Below are 19,705 nucleotides of genomic sequence, written 5' to 3'. Positions count from 1 at the left end.
TAGGTTTTGGTACGGAAGCATCATTTGAGGGCACAAAGCCTAATTGCTGCGTTTGAAGTCTCAATCTCATTTCCAAAGCCCCGTTTTTAAAGAACAAAGCCCCATTTTGAAGGCCCACACCCTCCTTTTGAGGGTCCAAACTCTCATTTATTATTAGGTCCAAACCTCTCTTTTACAACTCTGAGCCTCCACTGGAGTGCCCAAAGCTCTAAAACTTCATTTCTTGGGGCTATGGACGATCCAAGAGTTTCCCCTCCTTTGCAGGCTCCAAAGCCTCCTTTTTAGCATCGAGCCCATCTTTTAGCCCCAAAAGTCTCTTTTTTAGGGCCAGACCCCTCATTTCTAGGGTCCCAACCTGTCTTTTATTACCCATAGTCTATTTTTAGGGCCCACGGTTTCATTCTGAGGGTCTAATCCCGCACCATCAGGGCAGAAAGCCTCTTTTTAGGCTCCAAAGCTAGATTTATAGTGTCCAAAGCCTCCTTTTTACTTTCCAAATCTTAGTTTGCGTTTCCAAAGCCTCATTTCAGGCTCCAAAGCCTCAGTTTTATGGTCCCAAGTGATACGGCTTTCCACATGCCAGCAAGTGTGCCAGGGTCCGGCCCTAGGATACGGCTGAAAGTGCAAGGTCCGAGTGAAGGTGTCCAATTCCTCTTTCATTACTTCTCAGATGACAGCTCATGCTGGTGCCTGAGGGATTTCTCGAATGACGGTTCAGTTGAGGCAGGTGGGCGTCCGTGGGGAAGCAAGTGTTACCGAAATCTTCAACAGCAGTAGAATGATGTCTCTTCCTTTGGTCTTGGAGGAGGCTGCACAACCAAAAGGTAGACTAGACGGGTCTCGGTGGGGTTTTCCAAACTGGTTACCCCCTTGACTTAGTGTAAGCGCTGCTCAGCAACAACTAAACCATCAGTGTGTTACCAACGTTATTCTCCTCCTACATCCAAAACACAGGACCATACCAGCTACTAGGAAGAAAGTTAGCTCCATCCCAGCCAAAACCAGGACAAGTTGGAATTGAAAGAGCTGACCCCTCGGTAGGAGACGTTCTGGTTTTGCAGGGTTTCTTCCCTTGCGGAGAGGAGTGCAAAACCTGCTCCCCGTCAGGTTGGACTTTGCCTCAAAACGTGGCGCTGCCCTTTCTGTTGTGACATCACTGACTGCTGTTGATGTCACAAAGCGTCGTCGGCGCTGAGGTAGACCCAGCAGGGCATAAGATCGGGGTCGTGCCTGCGCCATCGTCACTCTCGGTCTTGAGAGAAGAGAGATCGCAGAGTGGTTGGCTCGCTCCCGAGCAAGCAGGATGCCTGTTTCCCGCACCTCAGCGGATGCGGAGAGACAGCTGCGGAAGGCCCTCGATCTGAACGGGTATGTTTGAAAAATCCTCCTCTCCTTTCCCCAAGGGTATTTGCCACGTCATCAGCTGGGGTGGGTGGGGGACGGACAGGGGACGCACACGAGGGCAGCCTGAGAGCTCGGCCTGGAGGTGGTGTAAGGCAGCAGCAGTCTCCTCAGTCCCTTCACAAATGCCAGCACTAGGCCTCGAAAGCCTTTTGTCTCTGCCAAATGAGGGACGAGTCCCTTTTGGATCACATGAAGGGAGTCCCAAGCAGTTGCCCAGCTCCATCCTGCCGCAGTAATGGCGAGAGCTTAGCGCAGTCCTGCATCGCGCTCTGCAGGATGGGTTATGTCCCTGAGCTGTCTTGGTTTTCCTTTTGACCCGAACCAGAAGGACACCAATGTTTCCTCTGTTGGCAGTGGATTTGACCTGTGTTGGATTTGACCTGTGTTGGATTTGACCTCTGTTCCTGACAGATGAGGTTTCCTTTGGAAACCTGGTCAGCCCCTCACCAGTGGCGTGTCTTAGGAAAAGGAGCACAAGATCCTCTGAGGGGTGCAAGAAGTTTTCGAGTAGAATAAAAGGGGCTTGTTTATTCCTGAGGAAGTGTACGCTGTGAGTCCCTCTCCACCCCCACGGACGTGAAGTATGGCCACAGCTTTTGTTGCAACTCCTTCTCCTATTCCGGAGTCAATCCTGAGCCCTCCATCCCTCACAAAACACTGCCATTCGCTGCCGTACCAAATGCCCCACTGGTGCACTTGGTGACAACTCTGCCACTGACTCGAGCTTGTGCAGGATTAAGCCATTCCTCATGCCAGGAACACCAGGTTCAGGACCTGCAGTCCTTACTGCTCTTCTTGAATCTGATGCTGAACTGAGTGGGTACCACCAGCTTCACCACCCTTTTCCTCCTTGCCGTTCCACAGGAAAACGAAGGCTCTGAAGATGGTGACCCTGGCGCTGCTTGTGGGTCTGTTCTGTTCCGGTGAGTCTCTCTAGAGCTCAGACCTGACGATGGTGCTTTAGGAGGTCCCCAGGGCTCCATGCTGCCCTGGTCCGCTTCCCCTGCTGTGAGCAGAGGAGCCCAGCTAAGAGCAGAAAGTCCCCGACAGAGGTGTGCCAGTCCTCCCTGCTTCCGAGGAACGGGTGTGGGGGCGAGGAAGGGGTGACTTGCCTTCCCCAGGAGGGCTAAGCCAGTTCTCTTAAGCCGAGGGAGAGGCAGTGGTTAACCTCGCCTGGCCCAGGAGGCTGGGAAGCTTCTGTAGGACAAGGAGCATAGTCCAGGGGAGGGAATGTCCGTCTCTGGCAGAGCCCGCAGGCCATCACGACCTCTTCCCAAGACTACAAGAGGAGAGACAACTACGGCAGCTGGGAGGGACATGGAAAGGGGAGCGGGCAGCCCGAGGCATAACCCAGCCTTAGACCGCGTTCTAAGTGTAAGGAGAACTTTGGTGTATGGCTGACAGGTGTTTACCCCGTGGGACAGCTTGGCAAAGAAAGCCTCTGGAGGACGGCAGCAGGATGGCGGGCCTACATCTCCTCCCATATTCAGCCTCTCCAACAGCAGGTGACATTTCCATTTCTTCACATCAAGACTGGTTCTGCCAGCGCAACTGCAGGGCACAAAGAGCCACTCGTTAAAAGCCTGTGGCTGGGGCTAGGGACAGAAGCCACCCTGGCAGGTCATTCAGGTGAAGGTCAGCTGGACTGAGCACCAGTGTCTCCACAGTTGTGGCATTGCACACAGCCGATCAAGAACCAGGATTAGGCAGATTTGGGCCTGCACAGGCTTCAGCAAAGCACTAGTTTCCTGAAACTTAACAGAGTTCCCTTAATTGTTGTTCCAGGTGCGCTCGCATCTCCCTGGAGGGGACTGGAAGACTCGGAGGTAAAAACGATTTCCCCCGGACTAGACGGTTCTTTAGAGGAGCTCTGCCCCTCGGCCCCAACAGGACATTGTTTATGTCCTGTCTCACACAAACTTCCCCTGGCACAGCGCCCTCAGCTTCTGCCACTGCCCTTTCTCGCCTTCTGCCAAGCGGTCAGCTCTAGCTCCCCATGTCCATTAGAGGACTGGGGCCACCCGTCCGTCCACCCTTTCACTTGGGCTGGGCTCTTGGCAGCTCCACCTTTCTAACGCCTGAGCAGGGGAATGGTAGCCTTCTCCACCCTGCATCCGTTCCTCTCCCCCATGCTTGGGAGTAGCTGCTAGGAGACACCTCTGCGGCTTTCCATTGCTGGGCTGCAATCGAAAGCCCCTGCAAGCAGCATTGCCCCCTCGAAGGAGAGGAGAGACCAAGGGAAAGGGAGTCTTCTCTCAGGCTGAGGTCGGTGTAGCAGCAGTTGCCCGTCAAGACCTTTGCAGGGGGGCAAGGTTCAAGGGCTGAGGGCAGCCTTGCAACTGCCACTGTCACTCCCTCGCTCACATTCCCAGGGCATCCGAGAGGCCAGCCACAACAGTTACAGCCTCTCCGTTGCTCACTTCTTCTAGGCCAGGAGGGGACGAGTTAGGAGACGTTCTGACCCTGCCAGAAAAGCTACGTAAGCTCCAGGAAGAGCTTTATCTCCTGCGCTGGAGCCTAAAGGATGTCACCGAGCGTGCTCTTCAGGAAGCCTTGAAGCAGGCAAAGCTCCCAGGCTTTACCGGATGGGTAAGGGCATATTGCAGAAAGCTCTACTCGGAGGTTTCTTTCCTCCCTCCGGCACGTATCCTGCTACAGTCCCCTGTCATAGCTAGCCAAAAGGCTGGTGCTGCTGGAACAAGTGCCGTGCATTGCCACGCTTCCTTCTGCTGTTGCTCCACACTTCCTTCTGGGGGAAGAGAGAGCCATGATGGGAAGGACAGTTGTCTTAGTCGTACCTTCCTCTCCGTCCAGATCTCAGGTCCTCCTCAAGGGAGAACCCGAAAGAAGGAATGCTCTCAGCAGTCCCTAGTTGCCCCACTCCCATCCCATGCCCAGGGGCTTGTCTGTGCATGCTGCCTGGCATGGGCATCTCCACAGGAAAAGCCTGTTCCCGCCACTTCAGCATTCAGAGCGTGGGAGTGAGCAGCCCCTCCATTCTGATAGCGGTCAATCGCACTAGAGCAAAGTTGGGAGGTTTCCGGGCAATTCTGGCCTCCCTTACATCTGAGTTGAACCTTGTCCCAGCTCACCTTGGCTGGCTTTGCAGGGGAGCTGCTTGCCCCGTTCCTTTTCCTTCTAACAGGCGCTCTCCTTTGTCTTCCTTCCCAGGCTGTTCAAGAGATAATCAATCAAGTCTTGGAGAAGCTGGAAGAAAAGCAAGTCCCCATGCCAGATTATGCCCTCAAATCATCAGGTGCTGTGCCATTGTGCAAACAAAGCGCTTCCTGTCCAGCTTGACAAGACGGGCATTTGAACGTGCCCAGTGGTAGGAGAGAAGGGGCGAGAAGTCAAGGGCCACCTCGTGCCCTACAAATGGACCCACTGACAGAGCCTGTAACAGGCCAGACCACATCTGAAGACCAGAAAGCCTGCTTCCCATTCTTGTCTTTTTCCATGGCCCCTGACGACAGTTTGATGAGTCCCTGCTGTGTGTTCCAGAGGGATCATGCCAGTACGAAAGAAGGGAATCCCACTGTAGGAGCTCGATGGCTACTTAGAAGCTTTTTTCAAGTCAGCAGTGCAATATTCCTCCTGGACATTGCTCAATGATTGTGCTCACGTTTTCATTTCCAGGGGCTGCTGTCGTTCATTCAAGGACTTCTCCATCCTTCCGCAATAGGAAAGGAAAAGTCTTTTTGTATTCCCTGCCGGTGCTGGATTACCTGCGATCTCCTGACGTTATCCTTGAGGTAGGTGCACCAAGAATCAGAAAAACAAAGGTGGCGGGGAGGAACCAAACGCGCTGCTGAGAGTTGCCTTGGCCCTTGTCTTTGCTCCTCGAAGCTTTCTTCTCCTGCTGCCTTCCTGCATGGACCTACTCGCCTCCTGTGTCTCCCTGCTGAGTTTTTCCTCTCACGGAGTGCCCCAGCTCCTCCGCGCGAGCTTCTAACAGGCTAGCTGGGTCCCACAGTCTTTGTCTTGCCAGTCACTGTGAGAACTGTCAGCATGGCACGGAAGGAGGATGGAAAAGGGGCCTGCAGAGGTCTGGGGTGTGAGCTCGCCAGGGCTCTTAGCGAGCACAAGCGGGCGCTGAGAGCCTGCACTGCTGGAGGGCCCCACGTTGTGTTGGCAAGCCGTCCTGGCACTGCTCCTGAGCTGCCTGCACAAGTTGAAGTGTTGGCTGGTGCCGGTGGAAGGAGGTGGGAGTGGATGAGAGGGAGCCATTGCTTCCCCTTACAGGAAAGGCTCATCCAGGTGGGCCCTCTAGATGCCACCTGCTCTGGGCAGGTGCCTTTCAGCCACACCGTCCCTTGCTTGTTCTTGGCGACTTGCTCCAGACCGGGACAGGCCGGAGAGCTTCTTCGAGGGGCACATCCAGCCTCCTGCCATCCAAGTGCTTCTCTGCTGAAGGGGTCTTGTGACGCATGAATTCTCACCACTGCTTAGCTCAACGTGAACGTCGTTTCTTCTTCTCTTTCAGCCGGAAAATCATCCAGGAAACTGCTGGCCCTTGGCAGGAAGTCAGGGACACGTGCTCATCAGGCTGTCTGTGCCAATCGTTCCCAGAGCAGTCACCGTGGACCATGTCTCAGGGACAATGTTCCATAGAGACAGCATCTCCAGAGCGCCAAAGGACTTTGCTGTCTACGTGAGTGATTTCTCTAGAGTGGGGGGCGGGGGTTGCATAGCATTTCTAGGCGGGCGGTGAATACGGCTCAAAGACTCCAGCAGCCTGCGGCTTCCTCCTGGCTCGCAGAAGAAACAAGCTCCTTGGAGTTGCTCCCTTTCCCTTGTATTCCTCTCTTATCCAATGTACCGCTCAAAAGGAAGCTTCTGGGGCAAGGTGCTACTCCAGGAGCCACAGGGAAAAGGAGCTGGCACAGTGCACGGTCCTAGACCTTCTTTGCTTCCAATCCCAGTGGGCATTTGTGATGCTCACGTTACCCCCCTCACTGGGATCGTCTGCTCCTTTCCTGACTGGCAGCTGAGACTCCTTGAGTAGGCAAGTGTGGCACGCTACCTAGCTGCAGCTTCTCGTCTCCTCTTGTGCTCATCTTCCTTGGACTACGTAGCTGCAATAGACCAGTACTTCACCGACTGAAGTTAAGTCTTCCCACGGTGAACGAGGCGCTCTTGTTTTCCCTACCCCTGTCTTTCTCTAGGGCCTCAAGGAAGAACAGGAGGAGCAGGGAACGTTCCTGGGACGGTTCACTTTCCTGGCGACGCTGAATCCCACTCAGACCTTCCAGCTGAAGGTACGGGGACAAAGAGGGAGGAGAACTGGAGGAGAGGAGGAGATATGCAGTTGGCTGGGGAGAAACTTCCCTGCCAAAGGGCTAGAGGCAGCCCTCTCCTGCAGCGTGTGCCACGCTGGCTTTTCTTCTGCTTTAGCTTCCTAGTGGCGTATGCCTGGACTCCTGTTGTTCTTCTCTTTCCTTTTGGCTTTCAGCTTCAGCGCTTAAAAGCACCACCGCTGAAGCTGAAGTCAGCTTGAGTGTCTGGACTCCAAGTGCACACAAGTGGCCACGTCCCCTAGTATGCACTACTCCTGGCCTGCTAGTTAAAGATAGAACTACTGGGCTTTCTGAGGCTTCTGGTGTTGCTGGTAGCGAGTAGGGACAGGGAGGCCATTATGTCTTGGTGGCTTTCTAGAGGAGGCAACGAGCCATTTGACTGACTCCACTGGGTCTCTGACTGTGCACGCATGTGCCTCAAAGCAGGCGAGAAGAACTCGCCCATCTATTTGCTGCCGCTTCTGGTAGCTGCTTCTTCCTTCCCTGTTCTTATGGCCACAGGAGGTGGAGCAGGATAAGAACGTCTTGACCACCATACGTCAAAAGACCTCGCAGGGCAGCCAGAAGTAAGCTGTTGAAGGAGTCCGTCGCTGTGGCACTACTCTGTCAGGAGTCAACTGCCAGGGAGGAAAAGGCAACTCATTCCTTCTTGTCATTTCAGAACGAGCTCTCTGGGTTCGTGAATTACATAAAGCTGCAAGTGCTGAGCAACTGGGGCCACCCGGACTACACCTGCCTGTATCGATTCAGGGTGCACGGCGATCCTCCCGAAGACGGGGGAAAGGGGTCCCTGTCATCTGGCAATAAAGGCCCTTAATTTTCACCAAGTGGAGTTGGAGCCTGTTTTGCCTGTGATGCTAACTGGTAAGAGAGCTCCCTGTCCTTCTCTTGACCCACGAGCTTACCGGAGACTTCAGGGGTACATAGCAAAATTTTCCTTATTCAAAGCAACAAGAAAGATCAGTCACAATTATGCAGAAAAACTGACATCCACATGCTTGCTGCCTGCACAGGAACATCAGCAGGACCTGCCTATACACAAAAGATTAAATGAAGGTACAGGAAGCAACTAAGCATCAACTGAACACAACCGTCTCTTGTTACCTATTTTCACAAGAGGCACATGCTGCTTCAGCTTCCGTCTTTCAGGCTGTCACCTATGAGACAATGGAAGCATGTTGTATTGTAAGAAGGAAACCCCTGATTGGAAAGCCAGTTCATGGCCTCATTCGCCTCTCCATGCACATATCCAGTGAAGAGCCCAGGAAACGTGACAGAAGGGATTAGCAAAGCAAACTCAGGACACCTCAAGAGATTCCATAACTACACGAGTCTGTCTTTCCTTTTCACCCCCCAGTGCCCAAAGCACCGAGGCAGGAGCAGGCAGGGCAGTCGTGCGCTTGGGTCGCACCGGGGAGGAGAGAGCAGGAACAGTGCTCTGGCACCCAGGATTGGGAAGAATTTCTGCTCTCAGCTGGGGCTTAGTCCTTGTGCAAGTACAGCACTGATCCAGACAGGAAACTGAGGTTGTCATTAATCCCAGGTGCCACATACACTGTCCCTTCTCCCATCGCCTCCTCTCGATGAACAGTTTTCCAGACTCTTCCACCTCATCCCAGCTCAGATGCCTGCACTCTGGCCAGAACCTGGCAGGAGACAGGGTCTGTCCCCGGTCACAGTGCCCGTGCTGAGCCCAGCACCCAGGGCCTTCCTCAGGCCGCGCCCTCCCCTGGGGCTGAGGAGGAGAGACGCCCTGTCCTGGCGTGGCCCAGGGCATCCTCCTGTGGCCAGAAGGAAGGACAGAGCCCTGTCACTCTCTCCTCACGGGGGCTCACCACTGCCCTTTGCGTCCGTGCCCGGGACTGCCCAGCGCTGGCAGGCCCCACAGGGCTTCAGGGCCAAGCAGGGAGGAAATTAGAAGGGCCAAAGTTCAAGTAGAACTTAACCTGGCGACTGCCGTTAAAGACAATAAAGGATGTTTCTCTAAATGCATTAAGAACCAAAGGAGGTCTAAGGAGAATCTTCATCCTTTACTGGATGTGGAGGGAAACACAGTGACAAGGGATGAGGAAAAGGCTGAGGTACTTCATGCCGCCTTTGCCTCAGTCGTTAGTAGTAAGACCAGTTGTTCTCTGGCTACCCAGCCCACTGTGATGGTAGTGAGCGATGGGGAGCAGAATGAAGCCCCCACAATCCAAGGGGAAATGGTTAGTGACCTGCTACACCACTCAGACACCCACAAGTCAGTGGGACTGGATGGGATCCACCCAAGGGCACTGAGGGAGCTGGCGGAAGTGCTCACCAAGCCGCTTCCATCATCCACCAGCAGTCCTGGCTAACCGGGGAGGTCCCAGTGGACTGGAGGTTAGCAAATGTGACGCCCTTCTACAAGAAGGGCCGGAAGGAGGATCTGGGGAGCTACAGGCCTGTCAGCCTGACCTTGGTGCCGGGGAAGACTATGGAGCAGATCATCTTGAGTGCCACCACGTGGCACGTACAGAAGAACCAGGCGATCAGGCCCAGTCAGCATGGGTTTGTGAAGGCAGGTCCTGCCTGACTAAGCTGATCTCCTTCTCTGGCCAGGCCGGTCACAAGTGCTGTTCCCCAGGGCTCAGTTTTGTGGCTGGTCTTGTTTAATATCTTTATCAATGATCTGGACAAGGGGATCCAGTGCAACCTCAGCAAGTTTGCAGAAGACACCAAGTTGGGTGGGAGTGTTGATCTGCTTGAGGGTAGGAAGGCTCTGCAGAGGGTTCTGGACAGGCTGCATCGATGGGCCCAGGCCAGTTGTATGAGGTTCAACAAGGCCAAGCGCTGAGTCCTGCACTTGGGTCACAACAACCCCATGCAACGCTACAGGCTTGGGGATGAGTGGCTGGAAAGCTGCCCGGCAGAAAAGGACCTGGGGGTGTTGGTCAACAGCCGGCTGATTATGAGTCAGCAGTGTGCCCAGGTGGCCAAGAAGGCCAACGGCATCCTGGGCTGCATCAGAAATGGTGTGGCCAGCAGGAGCAGGGAGGTGATCGTGCCCCTGTACTCGGCGCTGGTGAGGCCGCACCTCGAATGCTGTGTTCAGTTTTGGGCCCCTCACTCCAAGAAGGACATTGAGGTGCTGGAGCGTGTCCAGAGAAGGGCGACGAAGCTGGTGAGGGGTCTGGAGCACAAGTGTGATGAGGAGCGGCTGAGGGAGCTGGGGTTGTTCCGTCTGGAGAAGAGGAGGCTGAGGGGAGACCTCATTGCTCTCTCCAACGACCTGAAAGGGGGTTGTGGGGAGGTGGGTGTTGGTCTCTTCTCCCAAGTGACAAGCGACAGGACAAGAGGAAATGGCCTCAAGTTGCGCCAGGGGAGGTTTAGACTGAATATGAGGAAAAATCTCTTCACTAAAGGGTTGTCAGACATTGAACAGGCTGCCCGGGGAGGGGGTTGAGTCGCCATCCCTGGAGGGATTTAACAGACGTGTGGGTGAGGCACTGAGGGACATGGTTAGTGCTGGACTGGGCAGGGTGAGGTTTACGGTTGGACTTCATGATTGTAAGGGTCTTTTCCAACCTAAACGGGTCGATGGTTCTGCGATTGTATTTGGAGGGCCTAAACCCTGAAGGCGGAGCTGGTCGCCTAGCAACGGCCGCCCAGGAGTCTGGGGGGAGTCAGTGGACCCAGGACAGCCAATCGCATTTGGGGAAGGGTGTGATTGACATGTAACCAGACAGCCAATCGGAGGCAACATCACCTCAGGGAAGGGCAGGCAGTGATGGGGGTGGGGAGGGAGCCCTCAGGCAGCCAATAAGAGAGAGCATCACCTCAGGGGAGGGTGGGCCCCAACTGAGGGCAGAGTGACAGCCCATGTGGGCAATCAGAGGTCAGAGTCCAGGTGAAGGGCGGGAGGCCACCAGGGCAGCCTGAACCACCTGGGGGCCAATCAGAGGCAGCATCCCCTCAGGGGAGGAGACTGACAGCCCTCCCAACCTACGCCGGCAAAGACTGGTGTGAGAAGAAGGCGGGCTCCACCGGCAGCCGGGCCGAGCTTCAAGATGGCGCAGGTGGGGCCTGCTGTGAGGCTGAGGGTGGGGAGGAGGGGGAGGACCCGGCCGCCATCCGGCATCTCCCGCCTGAGGTGGTGAGTTGAGTAGGGGGGGATGTGGGGCTGGGGTCCCCCCTCAGAGCAGGGGGGTCCCAGGGTTGATGCTCTCCCCACCTCTCTCCCCACAGCTGCTGCACATCATCTCCTTCCTGACGCTGCCCCCACCCCCTGCTGAGACTGGGCCAGACCTGCCGCTGCCTCCACGAGGTGTGCAACAGCGAGGCCGCCTGGCGCCACCTCTGCACCCCTCTCCCCCGGCCGCCGCCAGCGCCTTTCTCTGCAGGAGGGCCGCCATCCTCACCTGTGAGTCCCTGTCATTGCCAAGGGATGGGGGGTGGCACTTTGTCCCCCAGCCTCATTTTCAGAGTCCACAGCTTTGATTGTACGGTTGAAAGCCTCATTTGTATGGTCCCAAACCCTCATTTTTAGGGTACAAACCCTCATTTATATGTTCCAAACCCCCCTTTTAAGGTTCAAAGACTCAGCGATGAACGACTTAAACGATTCTATATTTCTACGATTCTATGATTCTATGCTTTTAAGGGCCCAGAGTTTCATTTTTAAAGCCTAAAGTCTGATTGTGAAGGTCCAAAGCCTCAGTTTTAGAGGCCAAAGCCTTATGTAGTGGGTCCAAAGGCTCATTTGTAGCTTCCAAAGCCTCCTTTTCAGGGACCAAAGCCTCCTTTTCAGGATTCGGTCCACAATTTGGAGAACCCAACACCTATTTTGAGCCTCCCAAGACCCATTTCTAGGGTGCAAAGGCTTAGGTTTTGGTACGGAAGCATCATTTGAGGGCACAAAGCCTAATTGCTGCGTTTGAAGTCTCAATCTCATTTCCAAAGCCCTGTTTTTAAAGAACAAAGCCCCATTTTGAAGGCCCACACCCTCCTTTTGAGGGTCCAAACTCTCATTTATTATTAGGTCCAAACCTCTCTTTTACAGCTCTGAGCCTCCACTGGAGTGCCCAAAGCTCTAAAACTTCATTTCTTGGGGCCATGGACGATCCAAGAGTTTCCCCTCCTTTGCAGGCTCCAAAGCCTCCTTTTTAGCATCGAGCCCATCTTTTAGCCCCAAAAGTCTCTTTTTTAGGGCCAGACCCCTCATTTCTAGGGTCCCAACCTGTCTTTTATTACCCATAGTCTATTTTTAGGGCCCACGGTTTCATTCTGAGGGTCTAATCCCGCACCATCAGGGCAGAAAGCCTCTTTTTAGGCTCCAAAGCTAGATTTATAGTGTCCAAAGCCTCCTTTTTACTTTCCAAATCTTAGTTTGCGTTTCCAAAGCCTCATTTCAGGCTCCAAAGCCTCAGTTTTATGGTCCCAAGTGATATGGCTTTCCACATGCCAGCAAGTGTGCCAGGGTCCGGCCCTAGGATACGGCTGAAAGTGCAAGGTCCGAGTGAAGGTGTCCAATTCCTCTTTTATTACTTCTCAGATGACAGCTCATGCTGGTGCCTGAGGGATTTCTCGAATGACGGTTCAGTTGAGGCAGGTGGGCGTCCGTGGGGAAGCAAGTGTTACCGAAATCTTCAACAGCAGTAGAATGATGTCTCTTCCTTTGGTCTTGGAGGAGGCTGCACAACCAAAAGGTAGACTAGACGGGTCTCGGTGGGGTTTTCCAAACTGGTTACCCCCTTGACTTAGTGTAAGCGCTGCTCAGCAACAACTAAACCATCAGTGTGTTACCAACGTTATTCTCCTCCTACATCCAAAACACAGGACCATACCAGCTACTAGGAAGAAAGTTAGCTCCATCCCAGCCAAAACCAGGACAAGTTGGAATTGAAAGAGCTGACCCCTCAGTAGGAGACGTTCTGGTTTTGCAGGGTTTCTTCCCTTGCGGAGAGGAGTGCAAAACCTGCTCCCCGTCAGGTTGGACTTTGCCTCAAAACGTGGCGCTGCCCTTTCTGTTGTGACATCACTGACTGCTGTTGATGTCACAAAGCGTCGTCGGCGCTGAGGTAGACCCAGCAGGGCATAAGATCGGGGTCGTGCCTGCGCCATCGTCACTCTCGGTCTTGAGAGAAGAGAGATCGCAGAGTGGTTGGCTCGCTCCCGAGCAAGCAGGATGCCTGTTTCCCGCACCTCAGCGGATGCGGAGAGACAGCTGCGGAAGGCCCTCGATCTGAACGGGTATGTTTGAAAAATCCTCCTCTCCTTTCCCCAAGGGTATTTGCCACGTCATCAGCTGGGGTGGGTGGGGGACGGACAGGGGACGCACACGAGGGCAGCCTGAGAGCTCGGCCTGGAGGTGGTGTAAGGCAGCAGCAGTCTCCTCAGTCCCTTCACAAATGCCAGCACTAGGCCTCGAAAGCCTTTTGTCTCTGCCAAATGAGGGACGAGTCCCTTTTGGATCACATGAAGGGAGTCCCAAGCAGTTGCCCAGCTCCATCCTGCCGCAGTAATGGCGAGAGCTTAGCGCAGTCCTGCATCGCGCTCTGCAGGATGGGTTATGTCCCTGAGCTGTCTTGGTTTTCCTTTTGACCCGAACCAGAAGGACACCAATGTTTCCTCTGTTGGCAGTGGATTTGACCTGTGTTGGATTTGACCTGTGTTGGATTTGACCTCTGTTCCTGACAGATGAGGTTTCCTTTGGAAACCTGGTCAGCCCCTCACCAGTGGCGTGTCTTAGGAAAAGGAGCACAAGATCCTCTGAGGGGTGCAAGAAGTTTTCGAGTAGAATAAAAGGGGCTTGTTTATTCCTGAGGAAGTGTACGCTGTGAGTCCCTCTCCACCCCCACGGACGTGAAGTATGGCCACAGCTTTTGTTGCAACTCCTTCTCCTATTCCGGAGTCAATCCTGAGCCCTCCATCCCTCACAAAACACTGCCATTCGCTGCCGTACCAAATGCCCCACTGGTGCACTTGGTGACAACTCTGCCACTGACTCGAGCTTGTGCAGGATTAAGCCATTCCTCATGCCAGGAACACCAGGTTCAGGACCTGCAGTCCTTACTGCTCTTCTTGAATCTGATGCTGAACTGAGTGGGTACCACCAGCTTCACCACCCTTTTCCTCCTTGCCGTTCCACAGGAAAACGAAGGCTCTGAAGATGGTGACCCTGGCGCTGCTTGTGGGTCTGTTCTGTTCCGGTGAGTCTCTCTAGAGCTCAGACCTGACGATGGTGCTTTAGGAGGTCCCCAGGGCTCCATGCTGCCCTGGTCCGCTTCCCCTGCTGTGAGCAGAGGAGCCCAGCTAAGAGCAGAAAGTCCCCGACAGAGGTGTGCCAGTCCTCCCTGCTTCCGAGGAACGGGTGTGGGGGCGAGGAAGGGGTGACTTGCCTTCCCCAGGAGGGCTAAGCCAGTTCTCTTAAGCCGAGGGAGAGGCAGTGGTTAACCTCGCCTGGCCCAGGAGGCTGGGAAGCTTCTGTAGGACAAGGAGCATAGTCCAGGGGAGGGAATGTCCGTCTCTGGCAGAGCCCGCAGGCCATCACGACCTCTTCCCAAGACTACAAGAGGAGAGACAACTACGGCAGCTGGGAGGGACATGGAAAGGGGAGCGGGCAGCCCGAGGCATAACCCAGCCTTAGACCGCGTTCTAAGTGTAAGGAGAGCTTTGGTGTATGGCTGACAGGTGTTTACCCCGTGGGACAGCTTGGCAAAGAAAGCCTCTGGAGGACGGCAGCAGGATGGCGGGCCTACATCTCCTCCCATATTCAGCCTCTCCAACAGCAGGTGACATTTCCATTTCTTCACATCAAGACTGGTTCTGCCAGCGCAACTGCAGGGCACAAAGAGCCACTCGTTAAAAGCCTGTGGCTGGGGCTAGGGACAGAAGCCACCCTGGCAGGTCATTCAGGTGAAGGTCAGCTGGACTGAGCACCAGTGTCTCCACAGTTGTGGCATTGCACACAGCCGATCAAGAACCAGGATTAGGCAGATTTGGGCCTGCACAGGCTTCAGCAAAGCACTAGTTTCCTGAAACTTAACAGAGTTCCCTTAATTGTTGTTCCAGGTGCGCTCGCATCTCCCTGGAGGGGACTGGAAGACTCGGAGGTAAAAACGATTTCCCCCGGACTAGACGGTTCTTTAGAGGAGCTCTGCCCCTCGGCCCCAACAGGACATTGTTTATGTCCTGTCTCACACAAACTTCCCCTGGCACAGTGCCCTCAGCTTCTCCCACTGCCCTTTCTCGCCTTCTGCCAAGCGGTCAGCTCTAGCTCCCCATGTCCATTAGAGGACTGGGGCCACCCGTCCGTCCACCCTTTCACTTGGGCTGGGCTCTTGGCAGCTCCACCTTTCTAACGCCTGAGCAGGGGAATGGTAGCCTTCTCCACCCTGCATCCGTTCCTCTCCCCCATGCTTGGGAGTAGCTGCTAGGAGACACCTCTGCGGCTTTCCATTGCTGGGCTGCAATCGAAAGCCCCTGCAAGCAGCATTGCCCCCTCGAAGGAGAGGAGAGACCAAGGGAAAGGGAGTCTTCTCTCAGGCTGAGGTCGGTGTAGCAGCAGTTGCCCGTCAAGACCTTTGCAGGGGGGCAAGGTTCAAGGGCTGAGGGCAGCCTTGCAACTGCCACTGTCACTCCCTCGCTCACATTCCCAGGGCATCCGAGAGGCCAGCCACAACAGTTACAGCCTCTCCGTTGCTCACTTCTTCTAGGCCAGGAGGGGACGAGTTAGGAGACGTTCTGACCCTGCCAGAAAAGCTACGTAAGCTCCAGGAAGAGCTTTATCTCCTGCGCTGGAGCCTAAAGGATGTCACCGAGCGTGCTCTTCAGGAAGCCTTGAAGCAGGCGAAGCTCCCAGGCTTTACCGGATGGGTAAGGGCATATTGCAGAAAGCTCTACTCGGAGGTTTCTTTCCTCCCTCCGGCACGTATCCTGCTACAGTCCCCTGTCATAGCTAGCCAAAAGGCTGGTGCTGCTGGAACAAGTGCCGTGCATTGCCACGCTTCCTTCTGCTGTTGCTCCACACTTCCTTCTGGGGGAAGAGAGAGCCATGATGGGAAGGACAGTTGTCTTAGTCGTACCTTCCTCTCCGTCCAGATCTCAGGTCCTCCTCAAGGGAGAACCCGAAAGAAGGAATGCTCTCAGCAGTCCCTAGTTGCCCCACTCCCATCCCATGCCCAGGGGCTTGTCTGTGCATGCTGCCTGGCATGGGCATCTCCACAGGAAAAGCCTGTTCCCGCCACTTCAGCATTCAGAGCGTGGGAGTGAGCAGCCCCTCCATTCTGATAGCGGTCAATCGCACTAGAGCAAAGTTGGGAGGTTTCCGGGCAATTCTGGCCTCCCTTACATCTGAGTTGAACCTTGTCCCAGCTCACCTTGGCTGGCTTTGCAGGGGAGCTGCTTGCCCCGTTCCTTTTCCTTCTAACAGGCGCTCTCCTTTGTCTTCCTTCCCAGGCTGTTCAAGAGATAATCAATCAAGTCTTGGAGAAGCTGGAAGAAAAGCAAGTCCCCATGCCAGATTATGCCCTCAAATCATCAGGTGCTGTGCCATTGTGCAAACAAAGCGCTTCCTGTCCAGCTTGACAAGACGGGCATTTGAACGTGCCCAGTGGTAGGAGAGAAGGGGCGAGAAGTCAAGGGCCACCTCGTGCCCTACAAATGGACCCACTGACAGAGCCTGTAACAGGCCAGACCACATCTGAAGACCAGAAAGCCTGCTTCCCATTCTTGTCTTTTTCCATGGCCCCTGACGACAGTTTGATGAGTCCCTGCTGTGTGTTCCAGAGGGATCATGCCAGTACGAAAGAAGGGAATCCCACTGTAGGAGCTCGATGGCTACTTAGAAGCTTTTTTCAAGTCAGCAGTGCAATATTGCTCCTGGACATTGCTCAATGATTGTGCTCACGTTTTCATTTCCAGGGGCTGCTGTCGTTCATTCAAGGACTTCTCCATCCTTCCGCAATAGGAAAGGGAAAGTCTTTTTGTATTCCCTGCCGGTGCTGGATTACCTGCGATCTCCTGACGTTATCCTTGAGGTAGGTGCACCAAGAATCAGAAAAACAAAGGTGGCGGGGAGGAACCAAACGCGCTGCTGAGAGTTGCCTTGGCCCTTGTCTTTGCTCCTCGAAGCTTTCTTCTCCTGCTGCCTTCCTGCATGGACCTACTCGCCTCCTGTGTCTCCCTGCTGAGTTTTTCCTCTCACGGAGTGCCCCAGCTCCTCCGCGCGAGCTTCTAACAGGCTAGCTGGGTCCCACAGTCTTTGTCTTGCCAGTCACTGTGAGAACTGTCAGCATGGCACGGAAGGAGGATGGAAAAGGGGCCTGCAGAGGTCTGGGGTGTGAGCTCGCCAGGGCTCTTAGCGAGCACAAGCGGGCGCTGAGAGCCTGCACTGCTGGAGGGCCCCACGTTGTGTTGGCAAGCCATCCTGGCACTGCTCCTGAGCTGCCTGCACAAGTTGAAGTGTTGGCTGGTGCCGGTGGAAGGAGGTGGGAGTGGATGAGAGGGAGCCATTGCTTCCCCTTACAGGAAAGGCTCATCCAGGTGGGCCCTCTAGATGCCACCTGCTCTGGGCAGGTGCCTTTCAGCCACACCGTCCCTTGCTTGTTCTTGGCGACTTGCTCCAGACCGGGACAGGCCGGAGAGCTTCTTCGAGGGGCACATCCAGCCTCCTGCCATCCAAGTGCTTCTCTGCTGAAGGGGTCTTGTGACGCATGAATTCTCACCACTGCTTAGCTCAACGTGAACGTCGTTTCTTCTTCTCTTTCAGCCGGAAAATCATCCAGGAAACTGCTGGCCCTTGGCAGGAAGTCAGGGACACGTGCTCATCAGGCTGTCTGTGCCAATCGTTCCCAGAGCAGTCACCGTGGACCATGTCTCAGGGACAATGTTCCATAGAGACAGCATCTCCAGAGCGCCAAAGGACTTTGCTGTCTACGTGAGTGATTTCTCTAGAGTGGGGGGCGGGGGTTGCATAGCATTTCTAGGCGGGCGGTGAATACGGCTCAAAGACTCCAGCAGCCTGCGGCTTCCTCCTGGCTCGCAGAAGAAACAAGCTCCTTGGAGTTGCTCCCTTTCCCTTGTATTCCTCTCTTATCCAATGTACCGCTCAAAAGGAAGCTTCTGGGGCAAGGTGCTACTCCAGGAGCCACAGGGAAAAGGAGCTGGCACAGTGCACGGTCCTAGACCTTCTTTGCTTCCAATCCCAGTGGGCATTTGTGATGCTCACGTTACCCCCCTCACTGGGATCGTCTGCTCCTTTCCTGACTGGCAGCTGAGACTCCTTGAGTAGGCAAGTGTGGCACGCTACCTAGCTGCAGCTTCTCGTCTCCTCTTGTGCTCATCTTCCTTGGACTACGTAGCTGCAATAGACCAGTACTTCACCGACTGAAGTTAAGTCTTCCCACGGTGAACGAGGCGCTCTTGTTTTCCCTACCCCTGTCTTTCTCTAGGGCCTCAAGGAAGAACAGGAGGAGCAGGGAACGTTCCTGGGACGGTTCACTTTCCTGGCGACGCTGAATCCCACTCAGACCTTCCAGCTGAAGGTACGGGGACAAAGAGGGAGGAGAACTGGAGGAGAGGAGGAGATATGCAGTTGGCTGGGGAGAAACTTCCCTGCCAAAGGGCTAGAGGCAGCCCTCTCCTGCAGCGTGTGCCACGCTGGCTTTTCTTCTGCTTTAGCTTCCTAGTGGCGTATGCCTGGACTCCTGTTGTTCTTCTCTTTCCTTTTGGCTTTCAGCTTCAGCGCTTAAAAGCACCACCGCTGAAGCTGAAGTCAGCTTGAGTGTCTGGACTCCAAGTGCACACAAGTGGCCACGTCCCCTAGTATGCACTACTCCTGGCCTGCTAGTTAAAGATAGAACTACTGGGCTTTCTGAGGCTTCTGGTGTTGCTGGTAGCGAGTAGGGACAGGGAGGCCATTATGTCTCGGTGGCTTTCTAGAGGAGGCAACGAGCCATTTGACTGACTCCACTGGGTCTTCTGACTGTGCACGCATGTGCCTCAAAGCAGGCGAGAAGAACTCGCCCATCTATTTGCTGCCGCTTCTGGTAGCTGCTTCTTCCTTCCCTGTTCTTATGGCCACAGGAGGTGGAGCAGGATAAGAACGTCTTGACCACCATAGGTCAAAAGACCTCGCAGGGCAGCCAGAAGTAAGCTGTTGAAGGAGTCCGTCGCTGCGGCACTACTCTGTCAGGAGTCAACTGCCAGGGAGGAAAAGGCAACTCATTCCTTCTTGTCATTTCAGAACGAGCTCTCTGGGTTCGTGAATTACATAAAGCTGCAAGTGCTGAGCAACTGGGGCCACCCGGACTACACCTGCCTGTATCGATTCAGGGTGCACGGCGATCCTCCCGAAGACGGGGGAAAGGGGTCCCTGTCATCTGGCAATAAAGGCCCTTAATTTTCACCAAGTGGAGTTGGAGCCTGTTTTGCCTGTGATGCTAACTGGTAAGAGAGCTCCCTGTCCTTCTCTTGACCCACGAGCTTACCGGAGACTTCAGGGGTACATAGCAAAATTTTCCTTATTCAAAGCAACAAGAAAGATCAGTCTCAATTATGCAGAAAAACTGACATCCACATGCTTGCTGCCTGCACAGGAACATCAGCAGGACCTGCCTATACACAAAAGATTAAATGAAGGTACAGGAAGCAACTAAGCATCAACTGAACACAACCGTCTCTTGTTACCTATTTTCACAAGAGGCACATGCTGCTTCAGCTTCCGTCTTTCAGGCTGTCACCTATGAGACAATGGAAGCATGTTGTATTGTAAGAAGGAAACCCCTGATTGGAAAGCCAGTTCATGGCCTCATTCGCCTCTCCATGCACATATCCAGTGAAGAGCCCAGGAAACGTGACAGAAGGGATTAGCAAAGCAAACTCAGGACACCTCAAGAGATTCCATAACTACACGAGTCTGTCTTTCCTTTTCACCCCCCAGTGCCCAAAGCACCGAGGCAGGAGCAGGCAGGGCAATCGTGCGCTTGGGTCGCACCGGGGAGGAGAGAGCAGGAACAGTGCTCTGGCACCCAGGATTGGGA

General features: G+C 54.5%; 2 protein-coding genes across 2 annotated transcripts; both read left to right on the top strand.

The window, feature by feature from the left end:
* Positions 1 to 1,303: 1,303 nt before the first annotated feature.
* LOC132320976 (SUN domain-containing protein 3-like) lies at positions 1,304 to 7,518 on the top strand. The gene is given in 10 exon segments (XM_059834598.1): positions 1,304 to 1,368; positions 2,269 to 2,327; positions 2,693 to 2,787; positions 2,790 to 2,866; positions 3,834 to 3,993; positions 4,576 to 4,660; positions 5,041 to 5,156; positions 5,888 to 6,055; positions 6,570 to 6,662; positions 7,363 to 7,518. Coding segments are annotated over 10 exon segments (1,074 nt in total).
* Positions 7,519 to 12,849: 5,331 nt separating this feature from the next.
* LOC132320975 (SUN domain-containing protein 3-like) lies at positions 12,850 to 19,065 on the top strand. Its single transcript, XM_059834597.1, is given in 10 exon segments — positions 12,850 to 12,914; positions 13,815 to 13,873; positions 14,239 to 14,330; positions 14,333 to 14,412; positions 15,380 to 15,539; positions 16,122 to 16,206; positions 16,587 to 16,702; positions 17,434 to 17,601; positions 18,116 to 18,208; positions 18,910 to 19,065. Coding segments are annotated over 10 exon segments (1,074 nt in total).
* The last annotated feature ends 640 nt before the right edge of the window (positions 19,066 to 19,705 follow it).

Source organism: Gavia stellata, unplaced genomic scaffold, assembly GCF_030936135.1.
Source record: "Gavia stellata isolate bGavSte3 unplaced genomic scaffold, bGavSte3.hap2 HAP2_SCAFFOLD_245, whole genome shotgun sequence".
Taxonomy (NCBI): domain Eukaryota; kingdom Metazoa; phylum Chordata; class Aves; order Gaviiformes; family Gaviidae; genus Gavia; species Gavia stellata.
This window is presented reverse-complemented; position numbering and strand designations above follow the sequence as displayed.